The sequence below is a fragment of the Pyrgilauda ruficollis genome, unplaced genomic scaffold (genome assembly GCF_017590135.1).
Source record: "Pyrgilauda ruficollis isolate IOZ18807 unplaced genomic scaffold, ASM1759013v1 scaffold115, whole genome shotgun sequence".
NCBI lineage: Eukaryota > Metazoa > Chordata > Aves > Passeriformes > Passeridae > Pyrgilauda > Pyrgilauda ruficollis.
In genome coordinates, this window is record NW_024509766.1 from 1,346,041 (window position 1) to 1,370,152 (window position 24,112).

At 50.6% G+C, this 24,112-nt stretch overlaps 1 protein-coding gene across 2 annotated transcripts in view; it reads right to left on the minus strand.

The window, feature by feature from the left end:
• Positions 1-24,112, minus strand: part of SBNO2 (strawberry notch homolog 2) — a 43,783-nt gene that overhangs the window by 12,572 nt on the left and 7,099 nt on the right. Inside the window, exons 4-16 of one of the 2 annotated variants that reach the window (XM_041481451.1) lie at positions 22,199-22,322; positions 10,937-11,101; positions 7,063-7,155; positions 6,451-6,547; positions 6,104-6,264; positions 5,575-5,708; positions 4,919-5,009; positions 3,708-3,851; positions 3,106-3,223; positions 2,595-2,700; positions 1,683-1,836; positions 1,184-1,360; positions 379-476 (exon numbers count right to left, since the gene is read on the minus strand). In XM_041481451.1, coding sequence (XP_041337385.1) covers positions 379-476; positions 1,184-1,360; positions 1,683-1,836; positions 2,595-2,700; positions 3,106-3,223; positions 3,708-3,851; positions 4,919-5,009; positions 5,575-5,708; positions 6,104-6,264; positions 6,451-6,547; positions 7,063-7,155; positions 10,937-11,101; positions 22,199-22,322 — 1,662 coding nt within the window. Of the gene's footprint in view, positions 1-378; positions 477-1,183; positions 1,361-1,682; positions 1,837-2,594; positions 2,701-3,105; positions 3,224-3,707; positions 3,852-4,918; positions 5,010-5,574; positions 5,709-6,103; positions 6,265-6,450; positions 6,548-7,062; positions 7,156-10,936; positions 11,102-14,827; positions 15,065-22,198; positions 22,323-24,112 lie in introns of those variants that run through there. The other variant, XM_041481461.1, reaches the window with a different exon arrangement.

A 24,112-nucleotide genomic window follows, 5' to 3' on the forward strand; every position in this document is an offset into this window, starting at 1 on the left:
CAGCATCATCCCAGCGTCTGCCATCACAGTAAATTCTCTTGCTCATTTCTTCTGTGTCTACAGCCTCATTTTTCAGAGCCAGATCAACACAAACTACCTCTGAGCTACAATTCTGGCTCTTTCTGACAATTCTTTTATGTGTGTAGAAAGTAGGATCAGGCTCTTCCTGTAAATCCATGGGAGACTTCAAAATCCAGCATGTAGCTCATACAGTCCCACTGAAGCTACAGTGCCTAAAGGACCCACCTGAGTGTCCCCTCTGTGGTACAGGGGGAGGTGACACCAAACTGCATTTGAAGACCTGCCAGTGCTCTGTGCCCCAGGGCAGAGCTTTCCTCCCACACACCCCACAAAGGAAAACAGGGATTTTTAACTCACTCTGCAGCAGAGACAAAGCAGTTGAGGTGCCCATCGTTCTCGTCCAAGACCTCCCTGGTGCGAGCCTCCCCCGTGGACTGCAGGCCGATGACAATGCACTGTGGGGACACAAGTGATGTGGGACATGAGGGATGGCACACTGAGATGCCAGGACAGCTGCACTGCTACAGGCTCGAGGCATTTCCCAGGTCCAGGTATCTCCCCTTGGCCCCTGTTCCAGGTAAGTCCATGCTGGGCCTATAGCAGGGTTCCTGAGGAAGAATCTCTCAAATTTCAGCATCAACACCCCCCCGTGCTGACCCCACACAGGGGGACTCTGAGCACAGAACCTCACTGACTGTGCTAGGAAGTTTCTGCCTGAAATCTCAAAGGTGCACCCAAACAGAAGAAAGGACAGAGCTGTACTTGATGTGAAGGGTTTGGTACCTCTTCTAGAATTGTAGAATTACAGATTAGTTTGGTTTGGAAGGACCTTAAAGTTCATCTCATTCCAATCCCCTGCCAGGGACAGGGACAACATCACTAGACCAGGTAGCTCCAAGCCCTCTCCAACTTGGCCTTGAACATCACCCAGAATCCCCCCCCAGCCCACACAAACAGCAGGCAACACCTCAGGAAACGAGACCATCTTAACTCCCCAGCATCATTCACTGGGAACATTCCCAAAACCCAGCCACTGCCCTTCTGGAGACAAATTCAGCCTTAAAGAGGTTCGGACCGGCTGCCAAGCCGAGCAACAATTAACTCCCTTTGGTTGCAGACTGCACAAAAGCCCAGCTGAGGCTGGTGGGTGCTGCTGCCATACCTTGTCCCTGGCCAGCTCCTCCTGGGCCAGCTCCACGAGGCGCCGCACCTTGGCAGCGATGCAGAGGTACTTGAAGAAGCGCTGGTGAGCCGACCAGAACTGACCCCACAGCGACTTCCGAGACTCCAGCCCGATGCAGTCAGCTGCCTGCTGGAACACCATCAAGGCCTCTGCCCACTGCAGATAACAGCAAGAAGAATGAGTTAATGTAATTCTCGTTGTCATTCCTGCCACGCAGGAGGTGATCTGAACAGTCTGAAGGTTGATAATCTGATTTAAAATCAGTGTGCATTGGGCTGAATGAGCACTGGTCATCCTCTCCGTCGGCACGATGCAGATCTGGTTTGCAAATGTGGAACTTCCAAATGGAAGCAAAAAAGTCTAAGTTCTTTTATTACATCAGCTGAGCATTGTGTACCTCTTTTCCTTCCTGTGTTTGAAGTCATGGCCACATTTAGGGGTCAGACCCCAGCCTCCCACTACAAGGGGCCCAGCTCACCAGCTTGGCTGCCTTGTCGTAGACAGCCTTGTACTGCTCGTCCAGAGGGATCTCCTCAATCCTGAAGGTCACCCCAGTGAAGCTGAGCTGCCGAGCAATGTACATCCCACTGACCTTCATGTCCATGGCCACGATCTCCATGGCGCCGACTCCCCTGGGAGAGGACAACAGTTGTGGGACCCACCTTGGAGCCCCAGCTCTGAACCCCAGCTATGGGTCCAGCTTTGGAACCCTGTGGATATTCTCAGTTCAGTCAAGGAAAGAACAGAGATAATTTCTCCCAGGCTGAGACTGGGAAACTGAGAGAAAAGAATTAAAACAATTATTATCTCTCTTTCTGCAACCCTTGTTTACAGATATGGTTCTCCAGAGTGTGCTATTCATATTTCATCATTGGTGTGAGAGGTTTTTACTTTGAGACTAATCAAGTCTCACCTTAGCAAGTCACATTATAAAAGACCCACTACCTTTATTAAATGGTCTTCTGATTCACCTTCTGAAGACTGGAGCCTTTCATTCTATCCCTGACTCAACAGTGTCAGAACCCCAGCTGTGAGCCCCAGTTTTGAATCCCAGCTGTGAACCCGTGCTGTGGAACCCCAGTTTTGAATCCCAGTTCTGCATACAAGTTCTGAACCCCAGCTGTGGAACCCCAGTTTTGAATCCCAGTTCTGAATTCCAGCTGTGGAACTCCAGTTTTGAATCCCACCTCTAAACCCACGTTGTCAACCCCAGTTGTGAGCCCCAGCTCTGAGCCCCAGCTGTGGGACCTTCCCTCTGCTCTGGGGCAGCACAGGGCAGGAGCCTCTCCAGAAGCAGCCCCAGCCCAGCTCATGCTGCCCACACCATCCCTGGGCACTGCACCACGTCCCCCACAAGGTTCCTACATGCACAGGGCTGGACAGGACTCACCTCTTCTCAATGGCGTGCAGGAACTCATCGAAGGCTCGGAATGGGGTTCCCTCCCCCCAGATCCCCAGGCGGCTCATGTAAATCATGTTTTTTGGCTCTGAGGCACCTGTTGGGACAGAAATCAATGTCAGCAAACCCACAGCACTTGGGAATAGTTGTGACTCAAGTGAAGAGATCTCTGAAGAGGTTGTCATTTGCCATTGTGCCTTTGGAGACCTTTCCAAACATTGCCCTCCCTACATTCCGTGGGTAAACATCAAAAAGCAGCTGGAACAGCTGGCCAGGAACAAGCTAAACTGGACAGAAATTAATCTGACCCACCAAAAAGTCACAAGTAACATCAGTGATGGGGCTTGGGGCAGATCTCAGCACGCTGAGCTCCTCTCTAGCCCTGCAGCACCACTGGCTTCACCTTACAGGATCTCACACACATTCACACCTCAGGGTGCCCCTTCAGGTCAGAGGGGACCTCTGCCACTCTCACACCCACACAGTGGGCAGAGCAGCTCACCTGTGGCACTGGCATAGACAACCCTTGCTCGAGGCAGCTTGTTCTGCAGGTCCAGCACTGCTTTGCCCATTTTGGTAGAGCTGGCGTTTTTGGCTTTGTGGCATTCATCAAACACAATCTGGAGGGGAGTGTCAGTTAAGGGAAAAGGATCTATTTTCATCCAGAGGATAGGAGCAGACAGAAAATAGAACTTAGTCTCCTCCAAGCAACTGAACAACCTGTCCCAGTATCAGCAGGACTGACTCATGCCCACACATGGAATCTGCTGGGTTTGCCCAGCCCTGTGCTCTTCAGATCCAAAGTCATCCACCCCTCCCTCTCCCTTCACCTCCAAGGTGTGTCTTGTAATACTGAGGGAGAGGAATGCTGAAAAGGTTAATCCCAGCTGCTTCTTCCCCTCCTCCTCTTAACTACATCCTGGATGAGGAGGAGCAGGAGGAGGAGATCTGAGTGTGGGGGATTCCTGTCTCCTGAAGGCACTGGGCTGCTCCCACAGCTGACTTCACATGGCCCCAGGCTCTTTGTTCCCTGCTGAAGCACAATTAAAAGCAGCAGTTCCTCTCTCTCTCCAGTTTTTGTCTCTTGGTTTTTTTAAAGGATACAACTCCCTCAAAGTTTTCCCTGCACCACTCCAAAATCTGTTTTAAGCGCGTCCTGTGCTGTCCCCCGGCCTGGCTTTCACCGATCAGCGCCGAGTAGGTGGCAAAGAGGACTCCTTCTGAGGTAGCTGTGTCACCATATTTAATCTGCAGGAAGAAGAGCAGGAGCACACACACACTGTGGTTGTTGTCCCCAGCATGTCACACCCATCCCTGCCCACATTCCATGCCGCAGCCTGCTCTGAGAACAAATCCCAGTCTGAGCTCAGAACAGGCAAAAAGCTCTCGGTAGCTGATGTCTTCAGCATTTGTGTTTGGCACTGAAATATTGTGATGACAGGGACTGTAAATGCCTGGAGAAGTGCCCCAGCCAATGTGTCAGCACATCTGGAAGCCTGCAGTGAACTGTGGGGACAGTGCAAGGACATAGATTTTCTGGCAAAAGAAGTGCTTCCTTTTTTTTAAGCAACAGTTTAGAGTCTTTCATTGCTTTGACCCTTCCTGTCTGTTTTAATTCCTGCTAGAAAATAATTTTCTCTTTGACCAGGTGAGATTGTTGCCTGTATCGCTGCCATGGGTCCCACATTAATGAAGTACAAGGGGAAAAGGCTTGGTCCCAAGCTGAAGAAAGTTCCATTTGAAGTCTTTTGGGGCTGAACACAAAATCCCTTTCAGTCTCTTAGTGGAGCACATGCAGAGGTGTCAAACACCTGTGGCTTCTATGGACTTTGTAAGAGCTGGTTGTTCAATACCACTAAAACCAGAGGAGAGGTTTTAAGTGAACTGGAAGACACTGGACAGAGATCTGACCACAGGCCACAAGAGAAACCAGCAGTCCAGGAATCTCTGTTCTCCCTACAGCTTTGAGAAATGATTCCATGAACCAGCACTGGGAAAGGCTGGCCCAGGAGAGCAGAGCACATCTCACAGAGCTGTTCTCTCCACAGGATTTCTTAGGAATGAAGAAGGTTCCAGTACTGCTGTATTTGCACTTGCCTACAGACACTTCCCACTCCCTGCAGGGAACAGCTCTGTGCTCCCTGTGCAGCTCCACAATAAAAATAGCTGGAGCCCTGAGTGGGAAGAGGTGGCTGGGAGGAGGGAACAGAGGCTCTGCTGCTGCCTGAGCCTCGTCCTGCTCCACGTGCTCAGCCAGAGCCTCCAACTGCTCCTGGGAGCTGATTCCCAGAGCAGCAGTGCAGCTCCTCTCCTACCTTGTTCAGAGCATGCACAGGAATGTGGGAGGCCTCGATGTCCTTCAGGTCCCTCTCAGCATCGTACTTGAGATCATTGGAGACGCTGAACCTGTGAAGGAGATGTGGGGTGGTTATCTCCTCCTGGGGCTGCTTATCTCCCCCAGCAGTTGGGGCTGGGTATGCCCCGGGGAGTCTGGGCTGGGTATGTCCCCAGGCAGTCAGAGCACACAGTGATTAACAGCTCTGATTAAAGCAGGAGGAGTTGTGCAGAGTTTTCACATCTGCCACTGCCCACACCCCCCCGGGGTGAGATCTGACAGCCCATCTGCCCCTCGGCACAGGCTGTAATCTGCAGCAAAGCCCCTTATTCCTGGCTCTGCACCCAGGAATAACCCTTCAGGACTCCAGGGAGAGCAGGGCCAGGCTTGACATCTCACCCCAAAGATCACAAAACCTGCTATTTCACAGTGACTCATTCCCCATCCCTGCTGCAGGGGGAATATTCCCATTTCACAGGCAGCAGTCAGGCACTAAGAGGTGGAAACGACTTACCCAAGGCCACAGCATGACTCAACTCTAAAGCCAACATCAGCACTAAAGAATTCCTTACTTCCAGATCCAAACTAACTCCAAGGTCTTACGGGAAAAGAGGAAAAAAAAACCCAACAACTTACCACAGAGCTTTTTTCCTCCCTTTAAGATAATTTTCAAAGATGATGCCTGCGACGGTCCTGCCCTTCCCAACTCCAGCACCGTCCCCGATCAGAAACCCAGCTCGCTGCCCATTGGGCAATAAAACTTCATGTTGCTGCAAAATCAAGAACAGTAGTGAAAATTAAATGAGATTTGCCTTTGCTAAGAGCTCTGATGTGAGCACCACTTAACCCTTTCACACAACCCACAGATGCACGTGCACTGCTCAGCCGAACAGCAGCAGGAGTCATGATCAAGCTCACAAGTGGCAATTCATGGAAAAGGCCCCCCCAAATGTAAAACCCTCTGCAAGAAAAGTTCAAGGTTCTTGCCTCTTTGGGAAACAGACCACAAAGAAGACCCCAGCTTCAAATAATCCTTCAAAAGGCATTTAAAATGCCAAAGGAGTTTCATCACCCAAATTACAGTCATTTTAAAACACACGTGAACACCTGTCGCTGCAAGAGGCATTTTCCTTCAGGTGTGAGACACCTGAGGTGCAGGAGGTACCTGGCAGGCATAGATGATGGCTTCCAGCTGTAGTGCAGACAGGGAGCCTTTGTCAGCCACAGAGCAGGGCAGGGAAAGGCTGTAGGTAATGTCAGGTGGGGGGACGCTGGACAGGGTGCTCGTCTCAACCACCAGGTCAGGATGGTGCTTCCCAATCTTGGCTGAATGACAACAGAACACAGGTCACTCGAGGTCTTTACTCCCAGAGCTCATCACCCAGCCAGAGCCCAGGGCACTGTAGAGCTCTCCCTAGAAAACCACAAGCCTGGGAGGTGCCACAGCAAACACACAATTAAATTAGGCTGGTCCACAATGGAGTGAACAGAACTTCCCAAGGCAACACTCACACTTTGAAGGGATATATTCTGCATACGTCTCTGTCTGCCCCAACTCTTCTGTTTCTTCCTCCTCACCTTCATCTTCCTCCTCTGCAGGAGCCTGAGACTGAAGAAAACAGCATTGACAAAATGTTAATGTTCTTGCTGAGCTACAGATATGTGTTGTGCTGTGCCCAGCCTCAAACTGCCACTGAAACCATCCCCCTGAACACAACCCACCTCATTCCCAGACTAGGGAAAGCCATCAGTGGGAGCCCACCCCAGGGGCTGTAAAAGCTGCCTGGTTCTCACCAAACTGGGGAAAGATGCTTGCAGCACTTTTGGCATGGGCTCTGGGGTCATGTGAACCCTGCCCAACCTGCCCTGAGCGGGCACCTGGCCCAGCTTTACACCCAGCACTGTGCCCACAGCAGAGAGCAAAGTCCTCAGAGCCCAAAGAGTCCCTTAACACAGCAAGGTTCCCCTCTGGGAAATGTGACACACTTCTTGGAAAGGGCAGGGACTTGTGCCTGTCTGTGAGCTTCTTGTCTCACTCCCCCTAAAGGGAAAAAGGTCACAACTGCTCCCCCCAGCACTGGGATGTCACCAGGAGCATCCCACTGAGGCCAGCGTGGCTCTCACCTGGTAGCTGATGAGGAGTGGGGTGTTGGGGACAGCAGGAACGTGGTCACTGGAGCTGTTCAGGCCAGGGAACGGAGTGCTGGGTGAGAACAGCTGCAACACAGAGCGTGCAGGTGAGGAAGGGCAAACATGGAGATGCACCAACAAAGATCCTTGGACACTGTGATCCCCGGACCATGCAGCTTTTCAGGAGAGAGCTCCCGAGACACTGCACAACGAGAGAGAGCTCCTAAGATACTCCAGGCTGAGGAGATCCTTTTTCTGCTCCCACACAAACAAATTCACCCTGGAATTTCCCGACAGAGAGCAAGGTCAGGCCAGCAGCTCCTGGCATCCAAAACAATCAGCAACTCCAGGAGCAGCACTACTCCAAGTTCACAGCCTGTGCAGAGCGCCAGGCTCAATGACAGACCCAGGCTCCACCAGCAGCAGAGAAAGATGGGAAGTTCTTGGGGATAAACACTCCTATTTTTAAATAAAATTTAAGAAAAATAAAAAGAAGAAAGAAAAAAAAACCCACCCTCCATTCCTGGAAGCCTGAGTCAGAATTACCAGAAGGAAGCTGGACAGAACAAGTGTTTTCAGTGCCAGCAAATCTGGAGAGCAGGTGAAACATCCCCACCTACAAATCCAAGCTCAGTTTGGTCTCAGACAGGAGAAAGGCCAGGAGCTGCTGGAAGGGCAGGATGTGCTCTCGAAGCTCCAGCAGCAGGAAGCTGAGTTTGCATCACAGAAATCCCCAAAGTACAAACCTTTGCTATCCTGACCCAGCTTTGGCACTCAGCATTCCACCTCAGGAATTGCAGAAGAAGCAACAGGAACCTTGGCTGTCGGGGGCATTTGAAAACCACCCACACAGGTGAGAATGTGCTGTGAGGGCCAAAGCACGGGGGAGCAGGAGCTGCAGTGGGAGATGGATCATCCACCTGTACAATTCCTGCCTTTCCCTACCCTCCCTCACCTCCTGGCTTGATTTTCTCCTCCCTCTGTGCTAAGGACATCCAGAGAAGACAAACACAGATCCATGAGAGCACAGAGCTGGAAGTAGGAGAGAGACCAATAATTGCAAAATCACAGCCTCGCTCTTACTCCACTTTTTTCTCCTCTGCATTATTCTCCATTTTGTCCCACCTTGCAGTGACTTCCCTGGGAAGGGAATCAGTCCCACGTGGCTGCCAAGCCAACCTCTCTGTGTAAATCCCTCCCCTGGGTTCTGAGCTGGGAGAAGGCTGCTCACATCTTGAACACACTGTGAATGAGCAATAAAAAACTGCATCAGCAGCTCTCAAATTCCAGTCACAGGCTTCCAAGGCTGGGCTGTGCTTCCCAGCCTTAAAAACACTGGGAATGTGTGAGATGGATGACAGAAAACACAATGTATGACAAGGACTATTTTTAAAAGGTTATTTCACAACTCCATTACAATCAAAGCTGTTTTGTCTGTTGCTCCTGCAAATATTTCACAGGGTAGCAGTTCTTCCCTCTCTGCCCATTCCTGAGTGATAAACAGTGCCAACATATTGGATACAGCTCCTTTCCTTGGGATAACAGCTCTCCCCACTGGCACACAGAGGCACTTCTGTGTGCAGCCCTTTCCACTTTGATCCCAAACCACCTCCAGCTTCAGCACTAATCCAGGGATTCTCAGTGAGCTAGGAATGTTTATTTTTAAAGAGGACAAAGCACAAGGCTGTTCCTGTACCTGGGATCCACAGATGGGTCTCCCCCGGGATGCATCCAGCATGGCTCCTGGGATGTCCCACGTATCAGAACTGTCAGAGACTGATGTTCCTGCTCTGTCTGGGTCTCTGAGACAAAAGTTCTAGAAAAACTACACTCCTGATAACCCAGCAGTGGACTGTGGGTCAGAACTGGCTGCACAGCCACGGATGAGTGATGTTCTGGATCACAGGAATCAGGGTGTAATGTGATGGATGCTCCATCACTGTGGCTTAGTGACTGCTCTGGCTGCTCAAAAGCCAAAATTCTTGCAATTCTGTGGAAAATTATGATGGTGTGGTGACGTGGAGAGGGACAAGATTATCAAAGCTGCTGATATCCCACACCAGTGTGCAGAGGCCAGTGGTGAATCAAACTGGCAGTACTTTTACCCAGTGCCCCAGTACATGGTGCAACTTCCACACAATAATGAAACCAAAATCTCCTGTCCATGAGGCACCTACCTCACTGACACCACCTCAGGAAACGTTACTCAGTTAAAAAACAGCCCAAAAAAAGCAGCAACCTTGCCCCAACTGCTTCAACAAACACAGATAAGACAACATTCAAAATTAGCTGGAGATTCCTTTCCAAAGGAAGTCGTTTATAAATGGAATTCCAAGGAGTTAATTGGCCTTATCTGAGCCCAAGAGCTCAGCAGGACACAAGGATAGAGGGCAGGGCATGAGGAACAGCATGGGACAGGGACAAGGAACAGCACAGGGACAAGGACTCTGCTGGAGATCCTGCTGTGGTCACACAAGTCAGTCTCACCCTTCCACAACGTTTATTTCCCCCTTGTTTTCTTCATGCTGGATTTAGAACAGCACTTCCCAGTAAGTTTTTGTTGTCCACTCCACAGACACAGAACTCCAGGATTTTCTAGGCATTAAATGTCTCAACCAGAGTTCACATGATTGGAAAGAGCCCACCACAGAACCATTTCTGCAGGGATTTAGGCTTTTACATAAAAACCCAACAATAACATGAGAACAGGAGCAATGTGGCACATGGCTCATCTGTCCTGGGAGATGCATCTGCTCTCCAGCATTTTTAACCATCCAATTTGCAAGCCTGGGATGTCTGCAGCCATTTCTTGCATTCCAATAGCTCAGCTCTCTTCCTGCTGCCTCAAACTGCAAGTTCCAACTGGCCCAAGGCTTGCAGGCTGCTCAGGGAAGCACAGTCAGAGAAACTGAGCACACAGAGCCTCAAAATGTAGTAGTGATTACCCCAGTTGCCTCCTGGGGTAGCCACTTTGGGTGTTTTTCCTAAGAGAATGACCTACAGTGGAAATGTGAGGCACAGATGGACAGACACTGCAAAAGCTGAGACCCAGATCCAGATCCAGAGGATGATGTGGCTCCAACAACCTCCAGAGTCAGCTGGTGCCAGTGGTGCCCATGTCAGTCCCCCAGCTGAGGCAGAGCAGAGAGCAGAAGGCTGGTGAAAATGCCCAAAAATGCCCACAGTCAGGTGATGCTGAAGGACTGCAAGGAGCTGCTGCACCCCAGAAAACTCTTGCAGGGACTTGCACTCACAAAGTAAACACAAATGGTGAGTCTTGAGACAGTTATTTAGTCATTGTTACTGAAGTATTTACCCTGGTGAACAAACAAAAGGTGCTGCTGAGGGGGGAAGCTAATGATCCATGTCAGGGTAGTTTTCCTGGAGTCTATCCAGGAGCACTCCCTGGACCCTGCTGGATGTTTTAGGGATGGATCCACCACAGGATGCACCTACCTGCCACGGCTGCCAGGAGAAAGAGTTACTGCCTTGCACTGCACCCTGCAAGAGTGCATGAATCCCTCTGAGAGGGGATCCCCTCCTGCTTCCAGGAGACTTAACACCACTTCACCCCTTCCCTCCACCAGTGAAGCTGGTAACAGCGAAATAACATCACCACACCTCAAACTTCACCCAAAGGAACTGGGCTGGTTTCTTAATTCCTTGCTAAAACCCCCATGGGATGAAGGCTGAGGTACCTCCTGTCTGTTGTGAGGATGGGAAAGGAGCAGCCCTGTCCTAGATTGCCAAGCAAATTGTATTCTCTTTGCCATCTGGATGGCAGTTGTCTTCTGCTCACTGGGCAGTTTTCCTTATCTCTTCCACAACCAGCAAACACCTGTCTTTGGAAACCAAGACAAGCCCCTACCTCGATCTGGTTCTGCTGCGGCGTGTTCACATCCCAGAGCGTTGGCACGTGGCTCAGGCTGTCGGCGGGCAGGAAGTCCTTGGGATCCGCGATGTCCGACAGGGAATCCGCGGGGGACGAGAAGAGGGAGTTGTTGTTGGAGAGCTCATCGAGGTATGAAGAATCCTGGAACACACAGCCATGGTTGGAGGAGGCAGGATGAGAGCAGAGAGCTCCTTCCTCACTCAGCCAGCAATGGCTAATTTCTTTCTAATTTCTTTCTGCTCAATGAGCGTCTCCGCTGCTTTGCGCTCCACAGATCCCAGAAATTAACCTGGAACTGAGGACACGCTCTGTGGTGCTGTTTGAAAATCTACTTCTTGAAAAAGCAGGAAAAGCCCTGGCCAGGAGTGTGGGTACACAGTCAAGGCTGACTTGGGCTATGCACATCCCTGCACCATGGACTGGGAGAGAGAGGAGCATCCAACGAGGCATCGCTCAACTCCACTTTGTGCTTGATTAAAAAAGGCTGCTGAGAGCTGCAAAGGCTTCACCTTGACCCCAAAAAGGACTCGAGGATTTCATTCATGTGCAGGGGCCCCCAGAGACCCAGCTACACCAATCACAGCGTGGCTGTCTCACTGCAATTTTCCATGCAGCACTACCTGGAGCCTGTGGGAAACATCCCTCTCCTCCTGGCAGGTTCTACGCACACGAGGCTGCCAGGAGCAGGGGAAGGAGTGCTGGTGTCACCTGGACTTGAATCTAGGTAAATCCAGGTAGATCTACCAATCCTCTTCCCAAGGGCCAGCCCCATCCTGGACAAGGAACATGCTTCAGCAACAGGGACCAGGCTCTGCCCTTGCTCTTTCTCTGGTGGCAGGGCTGGATGGTTTGCAACTGTTCTATTTGGTGCCAGCCCAGTGATGCTGTTGGTTTGAGTCACACAGACTTTGGCTCAGAAAGAGCCATCAATCCTCTCACTAACATCAAGCCCATGCCTGGTTTCCCTGTTTCAGGTGGCAAAAACCAAGAGCCAATAAGCACTTCTTGCCCTGCATTCTTCACTGTGGCACAGACCCTGCCCCTTCCCCAGCTCCATCCCATCACCTCAGCCCTCCTCCCACACCAAATAGCGTTTTCAAATTCTGTCAAAGCAGAAAAACTTTGCTGTTAATTAAGAGCAATGTACTTCCAGCACCAAACACTGAGGTCTGGCAGGAGATGAGCCTGTCTGTGAGGGAAGGGTAAATGGACCAACAGGTCTGTCTTGGTGGCCTAGAGATGCTGCCAACACGGGTGGCTCCTCACAGCTGTGTCAGCACAACCCAGCCAGAGCTCCAGGCTAACCCAACAAGCTGCTGCCAGGGGCTGGTGCAGGAGGAATCACTGCTCACTTCCAGTAAAGGGCCAATTTCCCACTACAGGCAGAAAGGCAGCCAAAGACTCTTAAAAGTCACTTAGCCCTGCCTGACATAAACCCACGAGCAGCTGAGCCTGGCTGTGCTGCTCCCAAGGGCTTCAGGCCAAGAGCTGGGTCAGACCCCCTCCCGTTTGCTATCAAAAGTTATGGGCTTGCAGTGTTTAAACCACTGGGACACATTCCTTTCCCCTTCTTCTCTGGGATGTCTCATTTGGCCAGTGTGCCCTGAAGCCATCAGGGCAGGTGCTGGAAGCACTCCAGCAATGGCAGGTGTGATGTGGGGAGTTTGGATTCCTCAGTTACCAACTGGTGGACCTAAAGACTCAGGGAGGGAGGGCAGCACTTCCTGGGCAGCTCCTGCTCCTGATATTTCTGTGGCTATTTTAGGATTACCCAGAAATCAAGGCATCCAGAGACTGAACAGGCACCCAGATTTATCACCTTGGAATTAAAGGATCCCTGGACTCCTTTTCACACTCCAGAAAGCAGAACACTTGGGTGGGTCAGAGTGAGTAGCCTGTGCAGGATCCAATGGTCCCAGATCCCACCCAGTCCCATTGCTGAGACACTTCCAAGCAGGGTTTGTTCACCTGCAAAGGGCACTGACAGAGGCTGGGGAAGGAGGAAACATCTGCACACCCATGTCATGGCAGGGGAGGCTGTGAGGGAGCACAGAGTGGCCACTGGGCTCCCAACAATAGGCAAGGGCTGGGCTGGAATAGCAACAGGATATGGGAAAGCCTCATGACCCAGCCCAGGACACTCCAGCAAATGCCACCCAGACCCTTCCATCCCCAGGGAAGACTCCAGCCCCACCCCTGGGCTGAAGTGGGGAGAGGAAACCAGCCTCCAAGGCAAAGGGAGGACAATACTCCTCCTGGAAGTGATGCAGAGATCCCATCCTCTGCCAGCATTCCAGGCATTAGTCACAAACTTCCAGACTCTCTCATTTGTCTTAACTAATTGCATTATCTAAAGAGCACTAAAGTTAATCACCTGCCAGCTTCCCCACCCCAAGAACTTCCACCACCACCACCTCTGTAAATTTACCAAACCCAGGGTAATTGTTTAACACAAGGCCATGGATAACCACAGCCAGTACAAACCATGCCTGGTTTATATTCTGCTGGAAGCAGCTGCCTTGGTGACCTCAGGGAAAAAGAAGGATCATCACCTCAACCAAAAGCCTGTAGTGAGCGTCAACTCAGTCACTGGGGTTTGAAACATGTAATTTTGTCCCTGTTTCAGATGGATTAATCAGAATTTTAAGGGGTTTTTTCTCATTAGAAACGTGAGGTTCTACAGTAACAGCACTTCTGTTTCAGTGGAAGTCAAATTTCTGCACCAGATGGAAGTTGTCCTGAGAGGCAGGATCTTTATTTCAGATACTTTTCTGCAACTGTTTTTTACATAAATCTTATTCCTGGAATTCAGCATCTCTGTGGCATCCTCTGGACTGGTCCCAGCAGGTCCAGGCCTCTCCTGGGCCAAAGACCCAGAGCTGGAGGCAGAGCTGCAGGTGGGTCTCAGAGCAGAGGACAACCTGATGCTACTGTGGCACACAGTACTCCTGTCATTATCCCAAAACTGAGATTATGACACATTATCTCCCTAGAAAAGATCAGGAAAAAATCAAGGTACCCCAGCCCAGACATTTGATCTTTCTTCATGCCCCTGGGAACAGCTCAGCTTCCTCAGTCAAAACAAAGTGTTAAAAATAATGAAAGAACAGGTGAAGTCTAAATACAGACAGAACAAGCATCCTAAAAATATTTTTTTTTCCATCAAGCCATCAATAGAAATGGTTTATTTTCTCACAATCCAGACACTGAGGAAACAGTGTCTGCAGAGCAGCTCTGGATGACTGCGCTGCAGAGCACACAGTGAAGAGGGGGTTTTATTAAAAACCCAAAACTCCATCTATACACCCAAATACACACCCACTATTACAGCCACACTGCCAGCCAAGAGAGATTTGGCACCTCAAAAGTCACAGATTAAAAAAATTATTATTCAGGAGTGACCGAAGCAGCAGCTGCAGATGATCACTATAAAATCTTTCAGCTGTCAAACTCCAAAGTCTGTCTAAATTTGGGACAATAAACTGACAGTATGGAGGGTTTAGCTCTGCCTGGATGGTGCTCCCCTTGCTTCCTGCACCCCACATTAACTTTGGAAATAAAAGCCCTCAAAGCCATCACACCTACACAAACACACGGATCAATCCTCAGAGAGATCCTTCCCTCCAAATTCTACACTCAGCGACCGAGTTCTGACTGACTGAATAGCATCCAGCAATGCAGGCTCCAGCAAAACAGAAATCACATCTTTGGGACAAAAAAAAAAAAATCTATTCCCAGCACCCAACATGGAGAGGTATCACTCCCAAAACTCTGCAGCCACTGCACAACTGCCCTGGCGACCAAACACGCGAGGAATTCCACGGAAGAGGAGGAGGAGGAAAGACCCAGGAAAAAATGAAGCTTTACCTTGTAGAGAGATGGGAACTTCAGCCAGAACTGCATTTGGGACATTTTAGAGCAGCATTCGGGGGGCTGTCGGCGCGGGAGGCAGCAGCAGGGGGAGGGTGCTCAGCGGAAAGTGGAGAAAGGTCCATTCACGGCCGGGGCTCATCGGGGGGCTTTAAAAGCCAACATGCAGCAGGGCAGAGGAGGGAAAATGGAGACTCAGGGCCCGGCAGAGCCGTCCTGAGCCCGGAGATTTGCATAGACTGTTTAGTCACGACGAGAGGGCTCTTACTTCCTCTAAGTCCAGGGCTGACTTTCAGGAAATGATGCCTGCTTGGTAAGTCAGTGAAATTACTGGCAGTGCGAGGAGAATTACTGTACGTGGTGTAATCCAACCACAGAGCACAGTAAACAGAGCTGGGCTCTGCAGAGCCTCTCCCCGGCCACCCAAAGCCAGACTTTGTCCCCCTGGCAGCCCCTGCTCTGGGCTGGGGGTCCTGCCCTCCTGCCCCTACCCCCCCAGCCCCGATTTCAGGGATCAGGTGAAGTGACAAAGCTCATGAGGAGTACTCCCACGCTGGTGTCCCCCCAAGAGCCATGTGCTCTCTTTGTCTCTGGTGTCTGCCCCACCCCAAATCGTGCCTTTAGAAATCCAAAGGAGTGGCCCATTCTCTTCCCTTTCCTCCCTGGATCACTGTTATTTCCCAGAGACCGTTGCCTTCTCTTTCTAAGGCTGTCCCTTTTACCTTTAACAGTTCTGGTGACAGAAATAAGCAAAATTTCTGGTGGGGAAGAGAAAAAGGCATAAAAAGGAACATCTGAAAGGGACGTAAACTTAATGAAGGTCTCCTCCAACACCACTGGAGATTAAAGGAATCATCCAATGAATCACCCTCCGGAAAATCCCTGGGAATTGTTGTGTTTGCTTTGGGTGCAAGAGGAGGCTCCTGTTTGCTCTTCCCTGGCAGGGCTGGTGGCAGTCCCGGAGCCGGGCTCTGCCCGTGGGGTCAGTTCCAGTTTGCCCAGCAAACCCAGCAGGGCACGTGCTGGGAATGGGGAGGGAGAGGAGCCCTGGCTGCTCTGAGTCTGTCCATCCCTGCTCCCAGTCCTTGCAGGCACCCACGGCACGGCTTCAAGGGAGCACAGCTCATCTCTGCCCGTGTTTGAGCCAGCATTCGGTGCCTGCTGCTGTGGCTGGCACTGCTGAGACAAGTCCTCTCGGGGGCTTGTGCTGGGAACAGCTGGAAAATCCCATTTTATCAGGCACTTCTCAAAAAAACAGCTTTGGAGTGAAAGAAGGCACAAAGTCCCAGCAGGCCCTCGAGAGAGGCAAGCAGAAAAGCCCTCTGGGGAGAGAGTCGAGTGAGGGAATTCTGCTTTATGCCATCAGATGAGGAAGAGGATGGACCCCTCCAAGGAAAACTCGCCAGGTACTGAGGCTGGAAAACCACCCACAGGGCAAAAATCTGCAGCAGGACTCGTTTCCAAGGGCAGAATCCTCTGCAGCACCATGGATCCAGAGGGACTGAGACATCAGCAGTGAGGATCCACATTCCACCTTCAACACACCTAGTCCAGGAGGTTTTTTCAATAAGCAAATGGCAAAGAAAAACACCTTTTTCCTGGCACAAATGCAGCTATGGCAGGGTCTGGTCACGGATGGGGCTCCCAGGAGGAGCTGGAGCATGTGCTGGGCTCTCCCTGCTCCCAGGACCCATCTCACCTCCCAGTGGAGGCTGCAAGCAGCACTTCCCTGAGAGCCACAGAAAGTCCTGCAGGGACAACAGAATTTGGTTTCTGTGGGCAGCAGGCTCGGGGTGGAGAAAGGCTGAGGGCTCTCAAGGCTGCTTTCCTCTCAATTTGCTGTATTTAAGGGCAGGCTCTGCTGGCCCGTGGGGCAGGTGCTTTAATGACATGCGTGGAGTGAAGAAGCCAAATTAATTTCTGAAATGCCTTAATTAGCAACTTGCTGTGTGACCTTGACTGAACCACTACGTCCTGCTTGAGCCAATCAAGGACTCACAATCTGTGCAACCTTTGGAAGAGCAGGTGGATTATTTCCTCTTCCTTTGCTGTCAGTGGGGCAAAATGCAGACATGAGAGACCTGTGCTGCCAGAGGAAGTGGGAACACGGCGCAGACACCCAGGGCTGCTGCATTGATTTTGCAAGACCACAGCAGTGTAATCACCAAGGGGAAGATAAACCACTGTGGAAACACCACCTGGAATGTTCCCAACCTGTCCGAGGGGAGAGGCAATCCTGCTCCCCACAATTCACCCAAGAACGCGTGTGCTGACAGACAGGGACAAGGAAAGCAGGATTATTCCAGCTCTCACATTTGATTTATCCCCTTCCAGCCAAACCCAGGGAGTCGCTGTGCTGGGGAACTTTCTGCACCCCCTGACTCAGACCAACTCTGCTTTGAATTAAAGCATCTATTTTCAACCATGTCCCCATGGTCTGCTATTGGATTCTATTACCAACACTTTTAAGAGCACTGAGCATTTCAGAGCGGCTTTTCCCGCTTTTGTTGGCTTTGGCAAGGGAGGAGGCAGGGAATGGTGCCTGCCAAGACCCTCAGAAGGCAGATCTCCATCCCTCCTGCCAGGAGTGGACATCACTGCTTGGAGGCAGCAATATAGATGAAAACTATCAAGACTAGAATGAGGTGGGGATATCTGAGCCCTCCAGGTTCTTTTACCCCTCTCCCCAGGGCCACAGGCGTCTGAGGGGGCTCCTGCAATCCACTGACAACAAAGTATACCTCAAAACCCAAATTATACCTCCCCTCCTCCAGGGAACCACCTCAGGATGCCTGGAGCACCTGAGCCTTTGGTCAGTGCACAGTGAGTTGTTATAACCACAGCCTTCACTTTCCTTACCCCAGGCCTGCAGGATGTGTCAGGTATCTCAGCCAGAGGGGTTATGAAGTGTTATTACATCAGCCCAAACCCCAAACCTGCACTGCAGAAACAAAGACACGAGCACGCAAAGCCACTTGTTCTCCCAAGGCTAAGAGCCAGGTAACTGCCTGCAAATGGATTTTAATGTCTGTGTTCCCTGTAGACATAACTCCAGGACAGCAACAGAAGTTCCAGGAGGATGTTTCTTATTCCAGGAAACTCTTTGTTTCAGCCACAACCAAGTGTTCCACATAATTTAATAACTGCTGCATTGATTTCTCCTAAATCACCACAGCTCTGTGCTCTGCAGCACTTCTAAAAATTAATACTTTTTTAAAGAGCAGGTTAATTTCTCCTCCTGCTTTAACAAGGAAAATTAACAGGAGATTGCAAGGGGCTGGTGGTGAGGAGAGGGCTGGTTTATGATTAACACGTGTGGTCAGGAGCCCCCATCCAGCACAGCAGATCAAACAAGGCTGTAACTGCATCTTTACAGTATGACTGAAGGTGACCCTGCCTGGGAGCAGGCAATTCCTGCTGGCCCACAGGATAAATCCATCTGACCTGACCTCCTCCCTCCAGCCCAAGCACAAGCCAGATTTTAAGAAGGGGACCAGAGTTCCTCCCAAAGCACAGAGCTGCTTCACTGGGGGAGAAGGAGGAACTGCAGAGTCCCCTGCACACCCACCATGTCCCCAGCTGCACCTTCCCCTGCAGCTGCTCCCCCTCCCAGGTTTATTTCTCAGGGCACATGAAGTCAGCAGAGGAGGTTTCTGTGTGTTCAGCAAAGTCCTGTTCTGGAGCCACAAGCAGCACAAAATTAGGCAAAGGGAAGACAGACTGCCAGCAAAGGCCATCAGAGATAACAAAGAGCTCAGAGGAATTAGGCAGAGTCTGTGTATCAATTAATTCTAAACTGACCAGGGCAGTGAAGTAAAAAGCAGCAGGTATTACATGGCAGGGATGCTCTCCTAGAGGAGGATGCTTTGACTCTGTAAGGGTCTGGGGATAGACACAGCACCCAGGGACAGCACAGGCCAGAGGAGAAGTTAAACCCTCCCAGATTCAATGTTTTATTATGGCAATTAACAGCTCTCACCATCAGTGTCACAAGACAGCACCACCACAGCCACAGTGCCTTTGCAGAACTGCCCACGAGTGCCAGATCCCAACTCAGCAGCACCTGGGACTGCAGGAATAACCAGCAGGAAGGGAGGGAAGCAATAGAAACCAAACCCTGCTTCTCTCAGGACTGTGATTTGTAAGGACACGTGGGCAGCCCGTAGACTTTTCCATAAGGAGATGGCACCATGTGGTTGGGATGAGACTTTGGCTGCAGACAACAGTTCCCAAGACCAGAAATGCTGTCAGACCCAACGTGGCCTCCCAGAACTATTTTCTGAACCTCCACTCAAGCCACTTGTTTATATAAAAAATGCCAACAGATCAGCAAGGATGAATCACCCAGGAGCAAGCCAGAACCCTATTGTGGAGGAAACAAGTTCAAGTTCACATCAGGCTGTTCTGGCCATGCAGTGAAGCACCTTCCCTGCTCAGCAAGGTGAATGGCTCAAACCATTGGAAAATGTGGCAATTCCCACTCTCAGCATCCCCAGGTCAGCACAGCCTTTGCACTCTGCAGGACCAAAACTCCCAAAACAAAACATGGAAGGATGATGAGAGGAAATGCCAATGGCAGAGGAAAAAGCACCAGAACTCCTGCTCTCCAAACTCTACAGCACATGGACAATCACTGCCACCAACAGAAAGGGTTTGCTACACAAATGCCTCAATCATTTGCTCTTTAGACCTTTCAAATCCTTCTTCATTATTCCTCAAAATTCTGGATTCTGCTACGGGAGCAAAGCCAAGAGAACAGCCTGTATCCACGTGTGGAGGCAGCACAAGTCCTCACACAAGCACCTGATCCATTTTGCCTGCCCAAGAACCACAGATTGGATCAGGAATCTCTTACCAGCACCTGCAGCAGACTCCTCATGTTGCCCCTTGGGCTCCACTGCTCTGTCTGGCACGGTTGGACCAGCCCTTGCCACTCCTACCATGGCAGCAGGAAAGTTTGGAAGAGACAGGTACTTTCCTGTACAGCCACCTGGAAAGATGGAACCAGCCAGCTGCTCCCACCCCTCCTGGATGGCATGTTTCAGCTTCCCAAGCCAAATGTTAATATTTAACAATTTGGTGTCTGGGACAATGAGAAATCAGTAAAGTGGAAAACATTGCTGAAGAAAGGACTGGAAAAGCTTCAGGAAACTCCCAGATGGCTCCAGACTGATACCACTGTCTCCAGTTTGAGACCTGCTGCTCCACCAGAGCCAGGCTCCAAACTCTGGCTCCTGTGAGCAGATCTGCAGCTTTTCTCTGGAAGAGCAATGCCTGATGGCTCAGAGACCCCTGGGGTTTATCCATGGCTTCCATGTCAGTGCTCAGTGCATCCTGCTCCAAGTGAGCAGCAGGAGAGACCGTGCAGGGTGCTCCAAGTCCAAAGCTGAGTGTTCAAGAACACTGACCTGGCTCCATACTGCAGAATGAGCTGTTAGAGGATGACTGGAGCCTGAAATTCCCCTTCCAGAGACAGCCCCACAGGTGAAATAACCAAGAGCTGTTCCTTGGCTTCAGGGAGCCCCAGACACAGCCCAGCCCTCAGAGGTACCAACTCCAGCAGGGAACTTCAGCTTGGAAAGCAGAGCTCTAACAAAGCCTGATCCTCTGTTCCTCTATTTCAGCACACACAGGGTGACACATCACTACCCTGTTACCTGTGGAATCTCCAGGGACCAGAGCATGGGCTCACAGGCAAACCATGGAACAGGACAGGAGAGCACCATGAAGCTGCTCTGCTCCTCGTGGGAGCACATGGCACTACCTGGTGGTACAATACCCCAGTGAAGGAACTGGTTTGGCTGTGTTAGGTTCAGAGGACACTTTGCTGTGTCCATACTGGGGGCAAAACACCTCCAGGCACACTGCAATAGGTGCAGTCTCACTACAGAAAGAAAGAGTCCAAACAAAAGCCCATTTGCCTAAAATCAACTCACTCCCATCCATGGCTTCCTCTCCCAAAGGATAAGAGCAGCACGAGAATTATTTCTTGCTCTGGGAATCAGAGGTCATTCATGCTTGCATTGTCTCAGAGCTTCCTGCTCTTTTCTCACCCAGCCAACACAAAGCATCTCCTTTCACAGAGAACCTCCAAAAATCTGCTCCTCCAAGTTGGCTGAGATCAATTTCTGTGATGCAGCAGGGAAGGAAGCTGACTGACCACCGAGATACTAGAAAATACATAAGTTAAAGAAATAATTAAGCTGTTTTCCCGTTGAACTCATCAGCCAAACCCCACCAGACCTGGAGGTGAGACCTGTGGCAGGGACCCCTCTCCCCTTCCCATCACAGCCCCGTAAATGGTCTCACAAGTTGATGAGATCACCTTTCTGCCTCGTTCCTCCCACAATTAATTCTGCAGGAGGCAGAGATCAATGCTCCTGTGATTCAATTATTTATCTGGTTTAATCCAGCCAGAAAACCCTGACCAGCAGCTGCCCAGTGGCTGCCCAGGTGGGTCCCTGATGTGAAGCATGGGGAGCTGGATGGGGGGACCACACCAATGGCTACCCCAAAAAGCACAAATTCCCAGCACCTGCACATCCAAACCTGCAGAAATCAGAGCCCCAAGGAAGGACAAAACCACTCTTTAGCCATACCAAGAAACCAAAAACACAACGAGGGGGGAATTAACACATACACTGGCAGACACCAATGACTGTATTAATTCCTAGAAAGGATACAGCCTGTCCCTTCTTTATTCCAAAGTCAGCTCTGTCATATCAACTACATGCAGTTTTTACTGACTAATCTTACCATAAGATGTTGCCAAAAGCCAGTGCAATGTTCCAAAACCTCCATGGAAAAAGCTCCTTCCCACCCAGAGAGATCCCCAAGGTGAGGGAGGTCTGGGTCCCCAGAGACGCCGAGCGACTCGGGGTCGCCGTTCATTCCTCCCACACTTCAGCTCTGCAAAAACTGACCTGGCTCCACTCTTGGAATGCTAGGCACTGAGTTGATGTAATCCCTGAATATTCACTATTCAGGAATCCATCACTTGTAACCAGTGAGGAAGAACATGCAGCACAAGAGGATTTTGGGAGGGAAATAACCAAAGAGTCTGAAGCGTGTTCAGTTTACACTCTGAGACCTTCCTGCATCCAGGACCCCCCCAGCACTGCCAGTGTTTATGCCAAACACCCCTTTAAAAGACAGAAAATGTTTTACCACAGAGAAGCTCCAACCAAACCACGGATACCTTTCAAATTCCTGGTGTCAGGACTGATCCCAACTGCACACAATTCCTCTCAGGGCTGGACAAATGTATCGCCCATCTCTTCATTTTCCCTCAGTAAGGCAACACTGAAAAGCAATCCCCAGCACTTCAAAGCCTCATTTTTCCCCAAAGACATCAGGAACTGCACTTACCTGAGGAAAATCCCCATTTTTTTGTAAGAAGTCAGTGGGGTCCACAGCTGCATAGTTTGTATCCAAGAAATGTGGTCTGCTGATGGAATCCATATAAAAATCCTGAGGGGGGCTAAAATATTGCCTGTAAGGAAATGGGAAAAGCAGTTACTCCCTGCAGTCCCCAGCACTTCTCAGGTCACTTCAGCCTCTGACAGCAGCGAAGCTGAAACTTCAGGATGTCACATACAGGAGTGGGATATTATTGGATATTATCCAGAAGAGAGATGGCAAAATAATACCTCTACCAGTTCTATCCCACTTCCCAAACTCAGCAGTGTAAGAATGCTGAATTAAGAATATAATTCTTGGCAATTTGTGTAGACCAGGAAGGACTTAATAGACAACAATGGTTTGCAGTACCCAATATTTCAGCCCTGATGACAAAGCAGAATGAAGCCCTGGGATGTCCCAGCATGATGGGTGTGGTGGACCTGCCAGTCACACCATGTAAGGACACGAGCTGCAGGGAAACATCACACCTGAACTGTCAGTTTAGGCCACAAAACCCACAAAACAGCCCTATAAATCAACTCTGACAGGGAAACACCTCTGTTAACCCACCTGGACAGGGGCTCACCACTCACAGACCCCAAAGGCAGGTCAGAGTGGAGGGGTTGGTGCCTGGGAAACACAGACAGAACTGTTACCCAGTGAGAGGAACTAGGGATGTGACTGGTGTGAGTTCAAAAGCAAGATCTTTGCTCAGCTAACAAGGGAACAAAGCAAAGATCCTGCCTGCTCCACCAGGGCAGGGCCATGCCAGCTTCCTCCTGCTCCCTGCACCCAGCATCCGCTTCCTCCAGGCAGCCAGGGGAAAAAACTGCACAAGAGCAGCCAATTTCCTTCCTCCTGCCCAGGAGCAGCCCCTGGCCTCTGCTCCACGCCACCTCCTGGTTTGCACAAGCCCTTTCCTTCTCCTGCAGGAGCAAGGAATGTGCTTGGTAATCCTTCCCGTAAGGGGCCGTGCTCCTGCTTGGGCGATTGCCAGCGCCTCCCTGGGCTCCTCGGGACATCCACCCCGGCGGGATGGTTTCCTCTTGTGGGCAGCTGGATGTTCTCCCTGATGCCCAAAGAACCCACGGCCAGAAACTTGAAAAGGGTGCTGAGAGAGGGAGAAACAGAGTTTGAACAGAACTCCTGCCCAGGAGCTGGGAATGCCAAGCTGCCAAAGGATTATTAAGCAATTAAGGTGCCATGTGTGGCCAGCAGCTCGTTAATGCACCCGGTGAACATTTACATGTGGATTCATGTGCAAACACAGTTATCTCCTCTGATAAATACATTTTCCTGCTCGTTTCCCATCACTAAAGACAAAACCCTCAAAAAGGAACAGCTCTTTCCTCCTTTCCTTTTTTTTTTCTTTTCTGTTCTGCCAGGGATTTACCTGCTGCAGAGACACCTGAGACCCTGTGTGAACACAACCTGCACATCCCAGTTCCCACAGTCCATCCCTGATTGTTAGCTCTTTGTAATCCATCCAAGGAAATTAAAATCTGGGCATAAATTCTGGGAATTCATTATTTCCACACAGGAAAAGCCTGGTTTAAAAGGCTTTCAAGCCGAGGCTGCTGTGGTCTCGCCATCTCTCACACGAGGACACAGCTTGGAAAGCATCAAGGAACTAACCAAGGAATAGGAAATGTATTTTTACTGGAAAAGTGAACACCCTCTCCTGTTCCCCTGGCACTTTGTGGCCCGGACAAGGGTCAGTCAAGGTAACGAGAAAGAGAGCAAGAGAGCTCCAACCTCACTGGCCTGCCCAGGAATGACCAGCTCTGCTTGATATTTTGTTATCCTTAATCTTGGTGTTCCAATCTGCCCATGTAAGACACATTTGGCTGCTGCAGTTTGCAGGGAGAGCCCACAGCAGCT